The following is a 19512-nucleotide window of genomic DNA, read 5'->3' on the forward strand; positions in this document are numbered from 1 at the left end:
TCCTGAACCCAGGACCAGACACACGGGGCCCCAGCCGGAGGCCAGGCGGGAGGTGGCTCAGCCTTTCGAGGGACAGGCGGGACAGCCGGGTAAAGCAGCTGAAGGCGAGCAGGTTGTCATTCACCTGGCAAATGCATAACTCACAGGGATCACCAGGCGACCAGATCTGTCCAACCGGAAACTCAACCCCGTTGTCGTCGAGAGAGCAGCCTGGCCGGGGACAGTGAGGGAGAAAAGACAGTGGGTGTGGGAGGCGCCCACTGGTCCTACGCATCACGCTCCGGGGACAAGCCTCATGCCTACACACACACACACACACACACACACACACACACACACACACAGAAACCCCGTGACATGCACACACACACACACACACACACACACACACAGAAACCCCGTGACACGCACACACTCGTACGAACGAGCGCTTTCACACACACAAACATAGACACACAGACACACGCACACACTCCCCCAAAACAGGACATACACACTCACAGACGCATACTTACGCACCGCTCACAAGACACAACTCACACTCACGCACCTTTATGTACACACAAATGTATACACTGCATCACACTCCTAATAACACAGGCATATACTTAGACACAGGCACACATGGATGCCACTCACACCAAAACACACATAGGCAAAATAAAACACTCACAGTCAACTCAAAGCCATGCACACGCACTATACAGAGACACATCCATAAACACAGATACACACCAACACTCACACATACAGCCTGCACAGACACACTCAAACCAATATAGACTTTCTTTTCTGGTAGGAATTGAACTCAGATGCATTCTACCTTCAAGCTGCACCCTCAGCCTAATTTTGTTTATTATTTGGAAACAGTCTCACTAGGTTGCAGAGGGCCTCACTGCTTCTCTTTGAACCTGTGATCCTCCTGTCTCAGCCTCCCAAGTACTGGGATTACAAGTGTGAGCCACCACACCTGGCTGCCCCCCCACACACACATACTCACATGGAGACACCACACACACACACACACACACACACACACACACACACACACACACAGTCTCCATGGTCTGGTCGAAGCCCAGCCTCCCCGGGGGAGGCAGCCTAGCCCCGCACAGGGTGCAGGCTCCGGACTCACCTGTGGCGGGCGGGGGCTCCCTGCAGGTGAAGCAGCATTGTCCCGGGCCCAGCCACCACTCCTCTCGGGGGCAGTCCAGCTCTGGGCACGGTGTGAAGGAGCATTCCACCTCCCCATTCTGGAAGAGAACCAGGGGCGTGGGGCAGTGAAGGCTGCCAGCCCCCTCCAGCCCCACTCAAGTCCCGATAAAGGAATCTCCAAGCTCCAAGGGCAGGAACCGGGGGAGGAGCGCGAGTGAGTCCTTCCCTGGGGGCCGGGATGTTCCAGGCTGGGCCTGCACCACCTCTCATCCTCCCCCCTGGAGCCCTTTCATCAGGCTCCCCACCAGGCCTCTCCCCTCCCCTCCCACCAGGGAGCGCCCCAGGCGACATCCCATCATGCCACTCCACCCCAAAACCTTCCTGAACTTCAGAGACCACAATCCTCTGCCCACCAGGGAGCCCTTTCCAGGCCAGAGACAGGATGCTGGCGACCCAAGGCCCCTCCTCTAAGGACCACCCTGGGCCCAGGGCAGCCATGCTCCAGCCATCATCCCTGGCATATCTAGAAATAGCCAAAGCGCGGTGTGAGGTCCCTGCTTCTAGACCAGCCGAGGTCCAGCATCATTCACTCTGAAGAGGCACCCAGGGGATGAGCCCAAGGCCACGCCCCCTCTCTTCCACCCTGCCCTGTCCAGTTTCCCTGGCCTGCTTCTCCTGAGGGCACTGATTGATGGTCCATCGATTGCACAGGATCCAGCGTGCGTCCTGCTCCCAGGGAAGCCACCCCAGGGAGGTCCCCGGCCGAGGCTCCTCCTGCATGACTCCCCCTGCCACCCTGTGCCCTTCCGTCCTCCTGCCCTCTGCCATCCAGGGCCCTCAGCACCTCCCATTTATCCCAGTCACCCTTCACATCCACACTTAAGGTTCCAGGAGCTGCGGACCTGGCCGCACACACCCAGGCTATGGGCTTCCAGACACAGGAGCTGAACTGCGTGTCCGGCTGGTGCTGAAACCTAAACTTCCAGGAGCTGGGCAGCCTTGGGAAGCCCCCCGTCGTGGCTCTGCGGCCTCAGCCTCCCTTCGGCTGAGTGGCAGCTCGTCATCTCTGGTCCCGGCATCCTGGCTGAGCTGTGCTGCCCCACGCCCTCCCCGTCACCTCAGTCCCCTACCTGGCAGACACAGGTGGTACAGTCATCGGTGCCCCCACTGAACACGGCCCCGTCTGTGTACCACCGGCCACGGAAATAGCACCGCACTGCAGGGGAGAGAGGAGAAGGGCTCAAGGCCTTAGGCTGGGGCAGCTGTGGGAAATGGGGACACGTGGCCAGGGGCCCAGGCACCCCACACACACCCACAGCGCTCCCCATCAGCTCCAAACCCAGACACAAAAGAAATCACCACTTAAAAACAAATAAGACAATGAATTACGTAAAATGAGGTCCTCAGCCCAAAAAGCAGAGGAAGCCCAAAGAGCTAAAGAGGAAGAGAAAAAAGAAATCAAAAGGATCTGCCCCACCATTTGCGAGGCTGAGACCTGAGGATCCCGGTTCGCGGACAGCCTCAGCTACTTAGTGAGGCCCTCTGCAACTCAGTGAGACCCTGTTTCAAAATAAAGAATAAAAAATAGGGCTGGGGGTGTAGCTCAGAGGTAGAATGCCCCTGGGTTCCAACCCCAGTACCATCAAAAAAAAAAAAAAAAAGCAACTGCCTCAGCTGGGTGTGGTGGCAGATGCTTTTAATCCTAGTACCTAAGAGGCTGAGACCAAAGGATTATAGGTTCGAGGACAGCCTCAGCAATATAGTGAGACTCTCATCAACCTAGTGAGATTCTGTTTTAAAACAAAATATAGCTGGGCGTGGTGGCGCACACTTGTAATCCCCACGCTTGGGAGGCAGAGACAAGAGGATCGCGCAGGTTCGAAGCCAGCCGCGTGCGCTGGCTTAGGAGACCCTGTTTCCAAATACAAATGTAAAAATAGGTCTGGGAGTGGAGCCCGGAGGTAGAAGGGCTCCCAAGAACCCCAGTACCACCAAAATAAATAAATAAATAAATAAACAAACAAACAAACAAACAAATAAAACAAAATATAAAAAGGGCTAGAGGTGTAGCTCAGGGGTAGAATACCTCTGGGTTCAATCTCCAGTACCACAAAAAGAGGGGGTGCTGCTCCAGGTGTCTAAGACAAGCCTGGTAAGGAGTTAGTGACTTGGACCTCAAGATCCCCTCCAGGGTAAACACAGCCTAAAAAACACCCATAATCCCAGCTACTCAAGAGGCTGAGGCGGGAGGATTGCAAGGTTTTTTGTTTGTTTGTTTTTTGTTTTTGTGGTAGTAGGGATGAAACCCAGGGGCATTCTACTGCTGAGCTACGACCCCAGCCCTATTTTTTTATTCTTTATTTTTGAAACAGGGTCTCACTTAATTAAAAAAGGCCTCACTAAGTAGCTGAGGCTGTCTGCTAACCAACAGTCCTCCTGTCTCAGCTTCCCAAATACTGGGATTACAAGCGTGTGCCACTGTATCCAGCAGGATTGCAAGTTTGAGGCTAGCCTGGACGACTTGTCAAGATCCTGTCTCAAAATGAAACAAGCAGGTATGATGGTACACACCTGCACTTCTAAGACTTGAGAAGCTGAGACGGGAGGGTCTCAGGCACGAGGCAGCCTCGGTGACTGAGCGAGACCCTCTTTCAAAATACAAAATGAGGCTGTGGGGATAGCTCAGAGGTAGAATACCTCCGGGTTGAAACTCCAGTTCCACAAAAAATAAATAAAACAAAATAAAAGGACTGGGTGTGTAGGTCAGTGGTAGAGTATTTGCCTGGTATATGTGAGGCCCTGGATTCAATACCCAGGCCCACAAAGAAGAAGAAGAAGAAGAAGAAGAAGAAGAAGAAGAAGAAGAAGGAGGAGGAGGAGGAGGAGGAGGAGGAGGAGGAGGAGGAGGAGGAGGAGGAGGAGGAAGGAGGGAGGAGAAGAAAGCCCAGGTCTATTACCTATAGCCTGCAGTCAGATGCCCTGGGTTCAAGTCCCAGCTACACAACTCACAAGGGTGTCATGCTGGGCAAGATACTTCAAGCCCTCTAAGCCTCAATCTTCTCATTAGTACTGGAGTTGATAGCAGTTTCTACCTCACAAGGACTTACTTACTATTTAAAAAAAAAAACTTCAGCCAGGCATGGTGGCATACTCTTGTAATCCCAGTACTTGGGAGGCTGAGAAAGGAGGATCACAGGTTTGTGGACAGCCTCAGCTACTTAGTGAAGCCCTCCACAACTTAGTGAGACCCTGTTTCAAAATAAAAAATAAAATGGGGCTGGGAGTATAGCTTGGAAGTAGAATGCCCCTGGGTTCAATACCCAGCACTGTAAAAAATAGTAAATAAATATTTTTTTAAAAAAAACTTCATTAAAATAATACATTTTGCTGGGTGTGGTGGTGTACACCTGTAATCCCAGTACTTGGGAGGATGAGACAGGAAGTTCGCAGGTTCAAGGACAACCTCAGCAAGTAGTGAGACTCTCATCAACCTAGTGAGACCCTGTTTCCAAATAAGAAAAATTGGGCTTGGGGTGTAGCTCAAAAGTAGAATGCCTCTGAGTTCAATCCCCAGGACCACACACAAAGAAAAGAATAATAATACATCATTTAAAAGTTAATAAAAAGCCGGGCGTGGTGGCGCACGCTTGTAACCCCAGCATTCGGGAGGCTGAGACTGGAGGATCGCGGTTCGCGGACAGCCTCAGCTACTTAGTGAGGCCCTCTGCAACTCAGTGAGACCCGGTTTCAAAATAAGGATAAAAAATAGGGCAGGGGGTGTAGCTCAGAGGTCAAATGCCCCTGGGTTCCATCCCCAGACCCGCAAAAAAAAAAAAAAGTTAATAAAAAGCTGGGCATGGTGGAACACGCTTGTAATCCCAGCATTTAGGAGGCTGAGACAGGAGGATTTTGGTTCATGGCCAGCCTCAGCTACTTGGTGAGGCCTTTTGCAGTTCAGTAAGACTTTATTTCAAAATTTATTTCAAAATAAAGAATAAAAGCCGGGCATGGTGGCACATACTTGTAATCCAGTGCTTGGGAGGCTGAGACAGGATCGCACGGGTTCGAAGCCAGCCTCAGCTACTTAGTGAGACTCTCAACAACTTAGTGAAACCCTGTTTCCAAATAAAATATAAAATAGGTCTGGGAGTATAGCCTGGAGGTAGAAAAGCCCCTGGCTTCCACCCCAGTACCACCAAAAAATAAAGAAAGAAAGAATAAAAATAGGGTTTGGGGTATAGCTCAGAAGTAGAATGTCCCTGTGTTCAATTCTCCACACCACAAAAAAATATAAAAGATAAAAATATTTTTAAAAAATACTAACTCTGAAATCAGGTAAACCTGAGTTCAAGTTCTTCTCCATTACTAGCGGGCTGTCTTTGAGCAGTGAACTCTCTGAGTCTCAGTTTCTCATCTATAAAATGGAGCGGTGGATCTGGGCGCGGTGGCGCACGCTTGTAATCCCAGTACTCGGGAGGCTGAGACAGGAGGACCGCAGGTTCACAGCCAGCCTCAGCTACTTAGTGAGGTCCTTTGCAACTCAGTGAGACCCTGTTTCCAAATAAAGAATAAAAAATAGGGCTGGGGGGGGGGTAGCTCAGAGGTAGGATGCCCCTGGGTTCAAACCCCAGTACTGCAAAAAAAGTAATTAAAAAAATGGAGCAGTGACGAGTGCTCCCTGAGGGTGCTCACATAAGGATTCCGTGAGATCCAGAGCTGGCAGGTGCCTCACACAGCCAGGGGCACAGGGCTGGCAGGGAATATTCTAGACAGTGATGGGGTCGTCTCAGGAAAGAGAACTGTGTTTTTAACAAAGGACAAACACGTTAGTGAGCAAAAAAAGATCCCTCCCCATCTAGCAACCCAGCGATGCCAAGGGTACATTCAAGCCCCTGCCTGCCTGTGCCGAAGGGGCCTCTGTGGGCAGGGTCACGGCCTCACATTCATACCACCTGATGCTCAAAGGGTTACTGACCTGGGACACAAGTACAGCAATCCGACTGCGGGAGGGTTTCACAGGGGCCATGAGGGCACTCAGGGGACAGGCAGGACACGTTTCCAGCCTGAGGAAGGAGACGGATGGTGAGGATGGAGATGGAATGGAGATGGGAGGGTTCTGCCGCCCTTGGGGTCATCACAACCAGCTCATTCCCTGCTTGACGCCATGCCCTTCCAACACCAAGGCCACAGAAAGGCATCCAAGAACTTAAAATGTCACTGCGGCCACAGGGACCACATCCCTGGTGTTTATGACGGTGAAGTTTAAAAGGCCCCCTTTCCAAAAGCCATGGTTTCATGGGACAGGCCAGGGAAGACCACCTCATGTACGCCTGAATGCAGGCCCTCATTGGCTATTCAAGGAATTCAATTTAAAAATAGCTTTAAAATTTTTGAAGTTCAGGTAAAAAAGCCAGGCAGTCATGGTGGTGCATGCCTGTAATCCCAGTACATGAGATGCTGAGACAGGAGGATCACAAGATCCAAGCTAGCCTGGGTAATTTAGCAAGACTCCCAACAACTTAATGAGGTACTGTTTACAAATACAATGTAAAATCATGCTGAGAAGCCGGGCATGGTGGCACACGCTTGTAATCCCAGGATTCGGAAGGCTGACACAGGAGGATTGTGGATCCCAACCAGCCTCAGTTACTACTTACTGAGGCCCTTGCAACTCAGTGAGACCCTGCTTCAAAATAAAGAATAGCCGGGCGTGGTGGCGCAGGCCTATAATCCCAGCGCTTGGGAGGTAGAGACAGGAGGTTTGCGCAGGTTCAAAGCCAGCTGCACTGGCTTAAGAGACCCTGTTTCCAAACAAAAATATAAAAATAGGTCTGGGAGTATAGCGCGGAGGTAGAAGGGCTTCCAGGAACCCCAGTACCACCAAAAAAAAAAAAGTATAAATAAAATAGGTCTGGGAGTGTAGCCCGGAGGTAGAAGGGCTTCCAGGAACCCCAGTATCACCAAAAATAAAAAAATAGAAAAATAGGGGAGGGGGGTTTAGCTCAGAGGTAGAATGCACCTGGGTTCCATTCCCATTACCTCAAATAATAATAATAATTATTATTTTTTAAATCAGGCTGAGGGTATAGCTCAGAGGTACAATGCCCCTAGATTCAATCCCTACCACAAAAAAAAAAAAAAAAAAGGCTTAGACCTGATTCCATGTCTGTTCCTCTGCTAATGAGACTCTGGACAAAGTTCACCCTATCTCTGAGCCCCAGTCTCCCTCTGTGTGAGGTGGGCAGACACGGCCATAGCCACGGGGGCTTCATGAAGGGTGCTGGCAGCTGAATTCATGCCCCTCATCTTATGCCCCACTTCCACCATCCATGCCAGACCCAGAGCCAGGGGGTGGTGGGGAGGGTTGATAAACAGTTTGGCTCAGGATTCAGACAGATCTTGGCTCTGCCCTCTCCCAGAATCAGTCTTTGCATCTGTGGAATGACCCTTAAGAGTTGCTGGGAGCCTCAGGTGAGGAGACAGACAAAAGACATCAACCTTGGGCCCCGCACACGGTGGCTGCACACAATTAAATACACACGACAGGACCTGGCCCTGTCTGGCACACAGTAGGAGCTCAATAAGTTATCCTCAGAGGAGCGAATTTGCCTAAGGCAAAATACTATCAGCAAGCCAAGCCTTCTCCCTCCCAAATGTGGGTCCTTTTTGGTGCCAGCAAATATTTTGCCTGGAGAGGACAGAATCCCTGGGGAAAAGCTTCCGAGGGAGCTGCGTCCCTTCCCTCCCCAAACAGATGGACCCTGTTTGCCTGGTGGCTCTGAGCAGCCTAGCAGAAGCCTCTCTGAGCCTGCCAGCCTATGGGTTTCACACCACCCTTTCAAGTTCTACGGGTTCCAACCAAAATCCACAACCTGAGAACGGCCCCCCACCCACCCAGTGGACCAGCTCACCTTTAACGTCCGGTCTCTTCCCCTTCCTCCAAAACCCCCAAAGGTTAAGAAAACACCCAGGAGGTTCTGGGTGCCGCCTACCAGGCAGACACAGACGGTGCAGTTCTCACTGGGAGGTGAGAACACTTCTCCTTCCGCTCGGATGGCGCCACTGTGGAAACAGCCTTTGAGAGACAGACAGAGGGGAGCCGTCAGACCTCTTCAAAGAAGAGAGAACTTGAGGTCTGTCGGCATCCCCTGGCGTAATGCACCTGGAAACTCGGCTCGCTCCCCTGGATGCCCCAATAGTGACAGAGGGAGGGCCCCTGAACAGTGTGGCCCAGGGCCCCTGGGGGACAACGCAGGAGACATCCTCCCTGCTCATCCCAGGAGGGTCCGTTCGTGTTTGGTAAAGCCACAGCTGTCTCTAGGGTGCAGGGAAGGCGGCTGGACAGCCCTGTGTTCAGACCTAGCCTGCCAGCTCACTTTACCTGAGTGCCCAGGACAGGACCCTTCGCCTGAGAAGACAGGCACTTCCTGTGGGGGAAGCCATGCCAACCCCACCCCACCCCGAGTTAGCAGTTTTCACCATAAAATGGAAATTCCACCACACACCCAGGGGAAGGCTGGGGAAGATCCACACCCCTCATACAAGGTGCCCCCGGGGACTTTACGTCCAGGGCTCGGTACACAGGAGGAACATAGTAGAAGATGACACTTGTTATAAAGGAAATCAGTAAGCACTGTAGGTGGTGGTATACGCCTGTAATCCCAGCACTGAGGAGGCTGAAACAGGAGGATCACGGGTTCGAGGCCAGCCCTTAGCAACTTAGTGAGACCTTGTCCTAAGATAAAACAGGGCTAGAGGTGTAACTGAGAAGTAGAATGCCCTATGTTCAATAACCAGTACATACAAGTAAATAAAGAAATGGAAATCAGTTAAGTATATTTTCATGTTGAATCTTGGGAGGACTTTTTCTTTTTCTTTTTGTTACTGCTAGGGATTGAACCCAGGGGTTTCCTGCACACTCAGCAAGGGCTTTATCCAGTACTGGGGATAGAACCCAGGGGCGTTCTACCTCCGAGATATACCTCCAGCCCTATTTTTTATTCTTTATTTTGAAACAGCGTCTCACTGAGTTGCGAAGGACCTCACTGAATAGCTGAGGCTGTCCGCGAACTGCGATCCTCCCGTCTCAGCCTCCGGAATGCTGGGATTACAAGCGTGCGCCTCCACGCCCGGCTTGGGGACACTTTTTAACTACTGCTCAAAGTCCAGCAACCTCAGCATCATAAGACCAGGAGCTTCAGAGACAGACTCCCGAGCCCGTCCCAGAGCTACTAAATGGGTGCCCACTTCTTAACCAGAGTGCCAGCCATTCGTGTGCCATGTTAAGTTTTGAGAAGCTCAGCGCCAAGACCCGTGAAAGCTTGGGCCTCTAGCCAACAACGGGAAGCAGATAAGACGTGGTAGACAGATGGTAGGAGGGAGTCTGCGGTACTGGGGATGGAACCCAGGGCCTCGTACACACTAGCAAGGCGTCCACCGCTGAGCCACGCCCCAGCCTGCAGGAAGAACTTGAAATGTCTCCTCCAGCCGCGGGAGTGGGGCTGGGGCAGAAGGGACAGCAGAGCGCGTGCGGGAACTCATCGAATGAAGGAATGAAACTCAAGAAGGCTGCCTAGAAGGTGAACGCGGGTACCGCAGCGTAGACAAGCAGTGCTCAGAGCGCGGTGGCCAGCGGCATGGGGGAGCCTGTTAGACACACACATTCTCAGCCCCCAGGCAGGCTGAATCAGGATGAGGGAGGCAGGGCACAGGGCTCTGCAGTTGATTCAGGCCTCCCACTGCAGAGGGGCCCGGGGGAGGGAAGAGGCGCCGCCGTGTCCCTCACAGAACCCCGCTCTTACCTGTGCAGAAGGGGCAGCACCCTCCATCTCGGGGGGGAACTGGGTGGGAACAAGCAGTTTCACACCTCACCTTTCCACAGGTCACCTCCCCATCCTAGAAGGACAAGCGGGAGCTGCAGACACCGCCGGACCCCAGAGGCGACACCAGGGCAGCCCGGGGACCCCGCCTACCCACCTCGCACCGGCACTGCAAACACCCGGGCTCTGTCCAGCGGCTCCCCGACGCATACCTGGCTCCCAGGTGCCAGCAGGGCGAGGGCCTCATTGCCAGCCTCGGGCCCTCGGGGCCCCTGGGTGAGGAGGGGGTCCCCACTGCCTCCCCCTGGAGGAGCGAGGGAGGTCTGAGGGTCCCTAGCAGAGAGGCGCTGGCTGCTGAAGTGGCTGTTGGGGTGGAGAGCAGCCACGTAGAGGCAGAAGGGAAGAAAGTGGGCGGTGCTGGAGTGGGAGATGGCAGGTGGGTCGTCCTGACTCTGGCAAGGGCTCCGGGGGCCCCGGGAGGAGGGCTGTGTCCCGGGGACAGGGCAAACCGGCCAGCCTCCGGCAGCAGCAGAGGCATCTTGGGGGGCTGCAGGATGGCAGACGGGGCCAGCACGGCTTTCGGGAAAGCTGAAATGGGAGCACAGGGGTCTCCTGAGGGAGGCAGCAGGCGGGGCTCAGGGGTCAGGCCTCAGCTCCACGGGTCACTGACAGTCTCTGGACCATTTCTTCATCACATGTAGATCCAGCCGTGAGCCGTCCCAGAGGGGGGACGGTGGCAACCGTGCGGGAGGACCAACAGAAGTACCAAGGAGCAGACAGGAGTTGGTGATGTGCAGGTCTGGCCTGAGCAAATCTACCCGCCTTCCTGTCCTCGCAGGCCAGAGGGACACGAGCTTCCCTGAGCCCAGCTCGGCCTGAACCCCTCAGGGATCTGTCTTGGAACAACTATACCCGACTCTAGGTCCTCATGGTCAGAGTGTGTCTGCCACTTTCCCACCCAGCTGTGGCCGCGCTGGAGGGGAGGCTGGGGCTGGGATGAAGGGTCTGCCGGAGTCCTCTCCAGCCCCCGAAGAGGAGAACCATCACCCCAACACCATTTAGAGGTAAAGAGAAAGGCTGAGGAAACAGAAAAGAGAAAAAGAACAGATAAAGATGTGGAAGGAGTGGACACCCGTGGCCTCCGCCTGTAATACTGGTTCTTGGGAGGCTAAGACAAGAGGATCACAAGTTTGAGGTCAGCCTCAGCAACTTTGTGAGACCCTGTTTCAAAATAAAAAAAAAGGCTGAGCCAGGCGTGGTGGTGCACACTTGTAATTCCAATACTTGGGAGGCTGAGACAGGAGGATCCCAGGTTCGCGGCCAGCCTCGGGCCCTCGGGGCCCCTGGGTGAGGAGTGGGTCCCCACTGCCTCCCCCTGGAGGAGCGAGGGAGGTCTGAGGGTCCCTTAGCAGAGAGGCGCTTGGCGCGAAAGTGGTCTCTGCTACTTAGTCTCAACTACTTAGTGAGACCCTGTTTCAAAATTAAGAATTAAAAGAAGCCAGGCATGGCGGCACACATTTGTAATCCCAGCATTTGGGAGGCTGAGGCAGGAGGATCGTAGTTTACGGACAGCCTCAGCTACTTAGTGAGGCCCTTTGGAACTCAGTGAGACCCCGTTTCAAAAAATAAAGAATAAAAAATAGGGCTGGGGTGTAGCTTGGAGGTAGAATACCTCTAGGTTCCATCCCCAGTATCACAAAATAAAATAAAATAAAATAAAGAATAAAAAAATAGGGCTGGGAGTGTTGCTCAGAGGTAGAGTGCCCCTGAGTTCCATCCCCAATACCACCAAAAAAAAAAAAAAAAAAAAAAAAAAAGAACTAGGCTGGGAATGGTGGCGCACGCTTGTAATCCCAGTACTTGGGAGGCTGAGACAGGATCGCTGGTTGGAAGCCAGCCTCCACAGCTTAGCGAGGCTCTCAGCAACTTAGACCCTGTTTCCAAATAAAATATAATATAGGACCGGAGGTATAGCATGGAGGTAGAAAGCCCCTGGGTTCCATCCCCAGTACCACACACACAAAAAAAGAATTAAAAACAAAAGGATTGGGGTGTAGCTTGGAGGTAGAATGTCCCCGGGTCCAACCCCAAGTTTCACACACACACACACACACACACACACACAAAATGGTATGTTGGAAATAAACAAGGTGAAGTGAACAAGAGCAGGAAGGAAGGAAGGAGAGGGCCCAGTGAGCCGCCAGCAGGGCCTGGCCCGGGGCAGCGAGGCCTGGCAGCACTCACCTTCACAGGAGACGCGGTCGGCGCGAAGCCGGAAGCCTGGCCGGCAGGTGCACAGGAAGCTGCCCACGGTGTTGTGGCAGGAGTGGTGGCAGGCTCGCCTCTCCTGGGGCCTCCGGCACTCGTTCACATCTGTGGAAGAGCCTGGCTGCCTTGTCCTGGCCACGGGGCCCTTCTTCCTCCCATCCCGCCAAGTCCTTAAAGGGTCCATCCCCGCACCGCAGCGCGGGATGAGACGTGACTCAGGGATGGGGAAAAAGGCCGAAGTCAGTGACTGTCGCCTTGGCGGGTCACCTAATGGGTGTGTTCACTCCTGCACTGAACAGCAACCAGGGAAGAGTCCTGCGGGGACCCTCAGCTCCGCACCTACTGTCTGCTTTTCCTCACTGACAAAGAGTCTCAAACGTCACCACGCTGCCCACCTCGGGCTGCGGAGGAATACCGAACTACACCGGAAAAGGGATATTTTTGCAGCCCAAGGGACCCCCACCTTCAACCCACGGGGCCAAGCTCAAGCCAAGCATGCCAATCCCTTTCTGAAAATGTCTGAATGGGCTGAAAAACACAGGGGTCTCCTTCTAAAGCAGGGGAACCAAGATATAACATGCTTTATTTACCCAGGGGAGCAAAGGCAGCCAAGAAAGAGGGCGAGCAGAGAGGAATCCTTAGGAAGTATCCAAGACAGAAGCGGAAGAGAAAGGTGACGAGACCAAAGTGGCCCGAGGCCAGGGAAAGCCCAGCCCGGGGTCTCCCTGGCAGAGCCACACCAACCCCCAAAGCCTCAGCCCCTCCAGCTGCCAGGAGACCAGGCGCTCCGGCTGTGAGCCCTCCCCGGTCCCGGCGCCCCCTTCTTCCTGCTGGCCGGCCCAGGCGTGTAGAGCACGGTCCCCGGCCTTACCTACACAGGAGTGCCGGTTGCCGTGGAGGAGGAAGCCAGTGCGGCAGGAACACCTGTAGCTGCCGATGCTGTTTCTACACCTCTGCTGACAGGGGGTCCCCAGGCATTCGTCAGTGTCTGTCAGGGGGGAGGACAGGACTGGAGATCTGTGGTCCCCATCGTCCGGGCTCCGCATCCCACTCAGGGCCGCAGGGGACCATCTTCACCCCCTCATCTGATCGGTCCACCCCCAGGTCCCTGGCCAGTTGTTACTCCCCAGCCTCACTGCCCTCGCCCCAGCCCGGGCCACCTGCACCTCAGCGTGGCCAGATACAGGCGTTCTCTGTCTGCCACCACTGCCTGGGCTCCTCCATGGCTCCTAGGATGTTCTCAACCAAGAGCACCTCTGATTGGACCACTCGGGCTCAACATCCCTCCGCGGCGGCTCCCACCCACAATGCAGTCTCGCTCACGAGGGCTGCAAACACAGCCGGGCTGGGCTGCCTCCCCACCTCCTTCCCAGGCCCTGGCCTTCACTCTGGCTTCACTAAGTTCTTGCCATCATCCACACAACCCCACTCCTTAGGGCTCCCCCGCTGGCCCATGCTCTCCTGTATGTCCCGAATCATTTTTCCTCTGGTCTGGCCGAAAACAACTACACCTGTTTCAAAAGTCAACTGCTATAGCAGCCCGATATGCTGGGATTCAGAGACCCCACCTTTAACTAAAGCAGTGATCTCAGGCAAGCCTCAGTTTCCCCGTCTGTAAAATGGAGAAGATAGAGTCTCTCCCCTGGCCCTCACCTTGGCAGCTGTGGCGGTCGGCAGCCAGCTGCATGCCCGGCCCGCACTCACACACGAATCCGCCTTCCGTGTTCACGCAGTGGCCCTCGCAGGAGGAGCTCAGACATTCATCGATATCTGCAGGAAGAAAAATCCCTGCACAGCCGGCTCTGCGCATGGCCAGGCCCCCGAGGAAAACTCAGCCCCATATGGAGCCTGTGCCCACACCAGGCTTGCCCTTGGCAGTGTGGGACCCCACCTGCACCCCAGAAACAAACAGCAGGCACCAGCAAAGCCATTCAGCTCCAGAAAAAAGAGCGAGGAAGGGCTGGGCCCACCACCAGCCCAGCGGTAGAGGGTAAAACTCCCCAATCCTGCCACATGGCTCCCCTTCCTAGCACTGGGGATCCCCAGGAGCTGGGGATCAGCCGAGCCCACCTTAGGCTGCATGCGAGCCTCCCCACCTGACTCTCATGCCCAGCAGACACCTCCCCTCTCCTGACCCCCATCAGCCTGCCCTCAGGCCTCTGCTTGCTGTTCCTGGGACGAGCCCTTCAAGATCACGCCCACTGCCTCTCAGAAGCCCACCCTGGCTAATCTCACCCAAGGGGACCCCACTAGCCCCGGCCAGCAGCATGCCACACCGCCGTCCTGACCTCGCTGTGACACGGTTCTCTGGTTCTTCACTGGCCCAGTTCGCCTCGGTAGTGAGGGGCGTGCTTGCCCTCTCGGAAGGACGTGGCGTGACCAGTGATGAGCTCCAAGCACCCCCCTTCTTATGGTACTGGGGATTGACCCCAGGGGTGCTCTACCCCTGAGCTATACCCCAGACCTTTGTGTGTGGGGGGGTACTGGGCATTGCACCCAGGGGCCTTCTACCTCTGAGCCATATTCCCAGCCCTATTTTGAAATAGGGTCACACTAAGTTGCTGAGAGACCTCCCTAAATTGCTGAAGCTAGCCACAAACCTGCAATTCTCCTGCCTTGGCCTCCCATGTACTGGGATTATAGGAACTTACCCATACATACACACAGCCAGTTCCTTTTAATTTTTATTTGTTGTTATCTTTATCTTTTTTATTTAAAACCAGAGACTCCGTGGAGACGCACACTTGTAATCCCCGCGCTTGGGAGGCTGAGACAGGAGGATCGCACAGGTTTGAAGCCAGCTACTTAGTGAGACCCTGTTTCCAAATAAAATATAAAAATAGGTCTGGGCTGGGTGTGGTGGCACATACTTGTAATCCCCGTGCTTGGGAGGCGGAGACAGGAGGATCACACAGGTTCGAAGCCAGCCTCGCTAGGCTTAAGAGACCCTGTTTCCAAAAAAAAAGAGAGACAAAAACATAAAAACATAAAAATAGGTCTGGGAGTGTAGCCCGGAGGTAGAAGGGTTTCCAGGAACCCCAGTACCCCCCCCCACACACACACACACAAACGTCTGGGAGTATAGCTTAGAGGTATAATAATAGCTTAGAGAAATAATAATAATAAAAATAAATAAAAGCAGGGACTCACTGAGACGCTGAGGCTGGCCTTGAGCCTACAATCTTCCTGTCTCAGCATCCCATGTACTGGGATTACAGGCTCAGCTCAAGATCACTTTAATGACACCCTTTCACCTAAGAATTCTCTTTCTGGGAAATAATCAGAAAAGCTGACAAGAAGCCTTTTGGTTTTTTTATTTTGTTTTGTTTTTTGTACTGGGTATTATACCACTAAGCTACACCCCCAGCCCTTTAAAATTCTTATTTTCTTTTGAAACAGGGTTTCTCTAAGTTGCTGAGGCTGGTCTTGAACCTGCGATCCTCCTGTCTCAGCTCCTTAGTATCAGGATTACAGGCATGAGCCACAGCTCCAAATATTTTTTTTTAAATTATCACTTACTTTTTTTTTTTTTTTTTTTTGGCTTGGGGATGGAACTCAGAGGCATTATAACCCCGAACTACATCTCAGTCCCATTTTTTTTTTATGGTACTGGGGTTCCCGGTTACCCTTCTACCTCCGGGCTACACTCCCAGACCTATTTTTTATATTATTTTTATTTGGAAACAGGGTCTCTTAAGCCAGCGCGGCTGGCTTCGAACCTGCACGATCCTCCTGTCTCTGTCTCCCAAGCGCGGGCATTACAAGCTCGCGCCACCACGCCTGGCTTCAGTCTGTTTTTTATTTTTTATCTTGAAACAGGGTCTCACTGAGTTGCAAAGAGCCTCACTAAGTAGCTGAGACTGTTCTTGAACCACAATTCTCCAGTCTCCGCCTCCCAAATGCTGGGATTACAAGCATGCGCCACCACGCCTGGCTAATCCTTTTATTTTGAAACAGGGTCTCCCTATATTGCAGACAGCCTCACTAAGTTGCTGAGGCTGGCCGTGAACGTTCAATCCTCCTGTCCCAGCCTCCCAAGTACCGGGATTACAAGCGTGTACCACCACACCTGGCTTGATAACTATTTGTGAAACAGAGGTGACGTATTTCTTTGGTTCACATGACCCCCACCCATTCCTGACATCACAGTTTACAGGGCCCAGCCTGGCTCCTCCAGCTCTCTGGAGCCATCCTGGCAGGACCTGGGCTGAGAAGGAGACAAAATTGCCACCTGCCCTGCCCCACTTGCTCCCAGGCCTCTCACCTGCACACCGGATGCCAACAGCTGTCTCTGTCATGGAGAAGCCCACCGGGCACACTCGGGCCACCTCCTGACAGCCACCATGGTTACAGGTGAGGTCGCAGCCATACTCTCCACAGGGCCCGTGGGCATCTGAAATTAGAGCCCGGCACAGTGAGCAGCACCCGCCTCCGCAAGCAGAGAGGGCAGCTCCAGACACAAAGGGCTGGGGTCTTTTGTTGTTGTTGTTCGTGTGTATGTGTGTGGTACTAAGGACTGAACCCAGGGACAATCTACCTCTACGCCGCCAGCCATATAGATATATTTACTTTTTTTTTTTTTTTTTTTTTTTTTGGTGGTACTGGGGTTCCTGGAAACCCTTCTACCTGGGGCTTCACTCCCAGACCTATTTTATATTTTTATTTGGAAACAGGGTCTCTTAAGCCAGCAGGGCTGTTATTTTATTTTTATTTGGAAACAGGGTCTCAAGCCCGGTGTGGTGGCTCACACTTGTAATCCCAGCACTTGGGAGGCTGAGACAGGAGGATCACACAGGTTCAAAGCCAAGAGGCTCTCAGCAACTTAGTGAGACCCTATTTCCAAAGACAGTATAAAATAGGTTTCGGAGTATAGCCCAGAGGTAGAAAGCTCCTGGGTTCCACCCCTAGTACCATAAAAGAAAAAAGAAACAAAGAAAAAAAGAAAGAAGGAAGGAAAGGAAGAAAGAAAGAAAGAGAGAGAGACAGGGTCTCATTAGGTTGCCGAGAGTCTCATTACTTGCTGAGGTTGTCCTTGAACCTGTGATCGTCCTGTCTCAGCCTCCCAGGTATGAAGATTACAGGCACATGCACCATTATGCTGGGCTGAGGCCCGAGTTTAAACATCTAGCTCTGCCATTTACTAGCCACAGGACTCAGAGTAAGACGGTAACTTCTGAGACTTGGCCACAAGACAGATGCGTACAAGGCCACTGAGTAGGGTGGTTTGCAGGTGACGCTCTAGAACACACCCGGGCGCCCAGCGTCTGGCTCTCAATCTCCGTGTGCATTCGCTGCTCCCACCCCAGTTACCTGGGCAGGTGGCCCCTTGCACTCCATCCCGGCAGGAGCAGACGTTGGGGGCGATGCAGATGCCGCTCCCGCAGCCATAGGAGCAGAGGGCTGAGAGGATAGACACGGGTGAGAGACTGGGGGCTGGGACCCCACCTGCCCCTCAGACCGGGGACTGAGCCCTGGCCGTGCACACTGGGGCATGCACTAGGAGGGCTCAGGGTGTGTGGGTGGCACTTACGCAGGGTACAGTGCCCACTGCCCATGGAGGGTGCCCAGCCTGGGCAGCAGCCACTCCCGAAGCCGGAGAGGCAGACGTGAGGTCCCAGCCGGCGTCTGCAAAAGAAGAGCGCTTACTTTCCACACTCTGTGGTGGGAAGAGAAAGGGTGTTGGTCAAGAGGAAAGTCTCCCGGCCGGTCTGTAAGTCAGTTGACAAACAGCTCTTCAGAACCCACTGGGGAGACAAGGAGAAGTCTCCAGCTCCTCAAACAGAGCTAAACTGCTGGGCTGCAGGTCTTGAAAGGGACAGCTGGCGCCACCAGCAGCAGGAGCCAGGGAGCAATGGAGCTGCGCCCTCAGGTAGGCTGGGTCCACCTCTGGCCAGAACATCACAGGGGGCTTCCAGGGGCTGGCGGTGACCCCGAGACAGGCGGCGGGAGACTGTGAGAGGCCAGAGGCTGTGCTATCTGAGCAGGAACTGGCCTGGGCTGCAGGACACACGTGTGAGTGTGCACCTGGAGGGGCCACCCACCACGCCCCGGAGGGTGTGGCCAGGCCACCGCGGCCAGGGTGCTTCCTTGCTCAGAGCCTTGTGCCACTGCCCGTGACGGCGGGGAATGGTGGGGGACACGTGGGGAGCGCGGCATCGGTCCCCACCCCTCGCCCTGCGTGCACACGGGCGGAATCAGAAGCGAGGCGGCTGCACTGGACGGTCCCGTGTGCCCGCAGAGCCAGACACCGGGCTCAGCGGGGGAGGCCGGGCTGCCAAAGCAGAGACACGTCTGCCAGTCACTCCAGACACCAGGTGGCACGGCCCAGGGTCTGCACTCCCGCCAGGGGTCTGCACCCCGCGGTGCAGGCTCACTTCGCGTCTGGATCTCCGTCTCTCCCGGGTTGCAGCCAGGAGCGCACAACAGGCACCCGCCAAGAGGCACAAATTGCTCTCTTTGTCCAGCCCCCCTGGGCTGGGCCCGCGCAGACGGCGCCCCCGAGGATGCCCCGGCCCGCTCCAGACGCCCCCGTGCGCCTCCCCGCCGCACGCCTCTGCGCTCCCCCGCGGGGCTCCTACCTCTCAGCCGCGAAGTGCCCCAGCGGCTTCCTCCCCGCGTAGCCTCGGGCCGGGGTCCCGGGCAGCAGCAGGAGCGCGCTGCAGGCAGCCCGGAGGAGCAGTCCAGCCCACATGACCGGCGGCGGCGGTCCGGCTCCCTGCGCTCGGCGCCGCGGGCGGTGGAGGGGGCTGCGCGCCCTCGCCCCTCCTCCTGGCGCGGCGGGGAGCGAACCAGCGATCCCGGAGCTGGCACGCGGACCTGAGCAGGGGGGCCCGGGCTGCGAGAGGAGGGGCCGCCCAGACGCAGCCGGGCCGGGGGTTCCCGCACCTCGGAGCCAGCCAAGCACAAAAGGCGGTGCCACCCGCCCGCCGGGAAACTCGGAGCCCGGCGGGGGCAAAGATCAGGGACCCCAGGGGCAGGATTTCGCCCTCGGCCCCACACCCCCTGCCGGGGTTTGGGAGTCGGTCGGCTTCCTGCGAAGGGCTGAAGGCGGCAGACCGAGGCCCTGGTTGGAAAGATTCTTCGGGAACAAGGCTACCGCTGGAGTCTGCGCCCCCCAGGGCATTAACCCCAGAGGTGAGAATCATGGAAATCCGAGCCGAGCAGTTCTAGGCTTATTCTCAGACTACCAGCAGGCTGCACCAGAACCCTGGGGTGTGGAGCAGTGGTCAGCCTGCTCCCTGGCCAGGGGCACCAGGGGGTCAGCCGGCCA

The 19512-nt window shown here is 54.8% G+C and overlaps 1 protein-coding gene across 1 annotated transcript in view; it reads right to left on the reverse strand.

Annotated features, from left to right (window-relative positions):
• The window catches only part of VWCE (von Willebrand factor C and EGF domains), a gene marked incomplete at both ends in the record, with an annotated part of 34143 nt that extends 15210 nt beyond the window's left edge, over positions 1–18933 (reverse strand). Inside the window, 14 exons of the mRNA XM_080695417.1 lie at positions 125–210; positions 1136–1253; positions 2286–2371; positions 6131–6218; positions 8148–8230; positions 9957–10050; positions 10132–10562; positions 12219–12347; positions 13114–13230; positions 13896–14012; positions 16507–16635; positions 17553–17642; positions 17773–17867; positions 18821–18933. Of these exons, the coding sequence (XP_080551543.1) occupies positions 125–210; positions 1136–1253; positions 2286–2371; positions 6131–6218; positions 8148–8230; positions 9957–10050; positions 10132–10562; positions 12219–12347; positions 13114–13230; positions 13896–14012; positions 16507–16635; positions 17553–17642; positions 17773–17867; positions 18821–18933 (1776 nt within the window). The remainder of the gene's footprint in view (positions 1–124; positions 211–1135; positions 1254–2285; positions 2372–6130; positions 6219–8147; positions 8231–9956; positions 10051–10131; positions 10563–12218; positions 12348–13113; positions 13231–13895; positions 14013–16506; positions 16636–17552; positions 17643–17772; positions 17868–18820) is intronic.
• Between the last annotated feature and the right edge of the window lie 579 nt (positions 18934–19512).

The sequence above is a fragment of the Muscardinus avellanarius genome (genome assembly GCF_963383645.1).
Source record: "Muscardinus avellanarius genome assembly, chromosome: 1".
In the NCBI taxonomy this organism is placed as follows: domain Eukaryota; kingdom Metazoa; phylum Chordata; class Mammalia; order Rodentia; family Gliridae; genus Muscardinus; species Muscardinus avellanarius.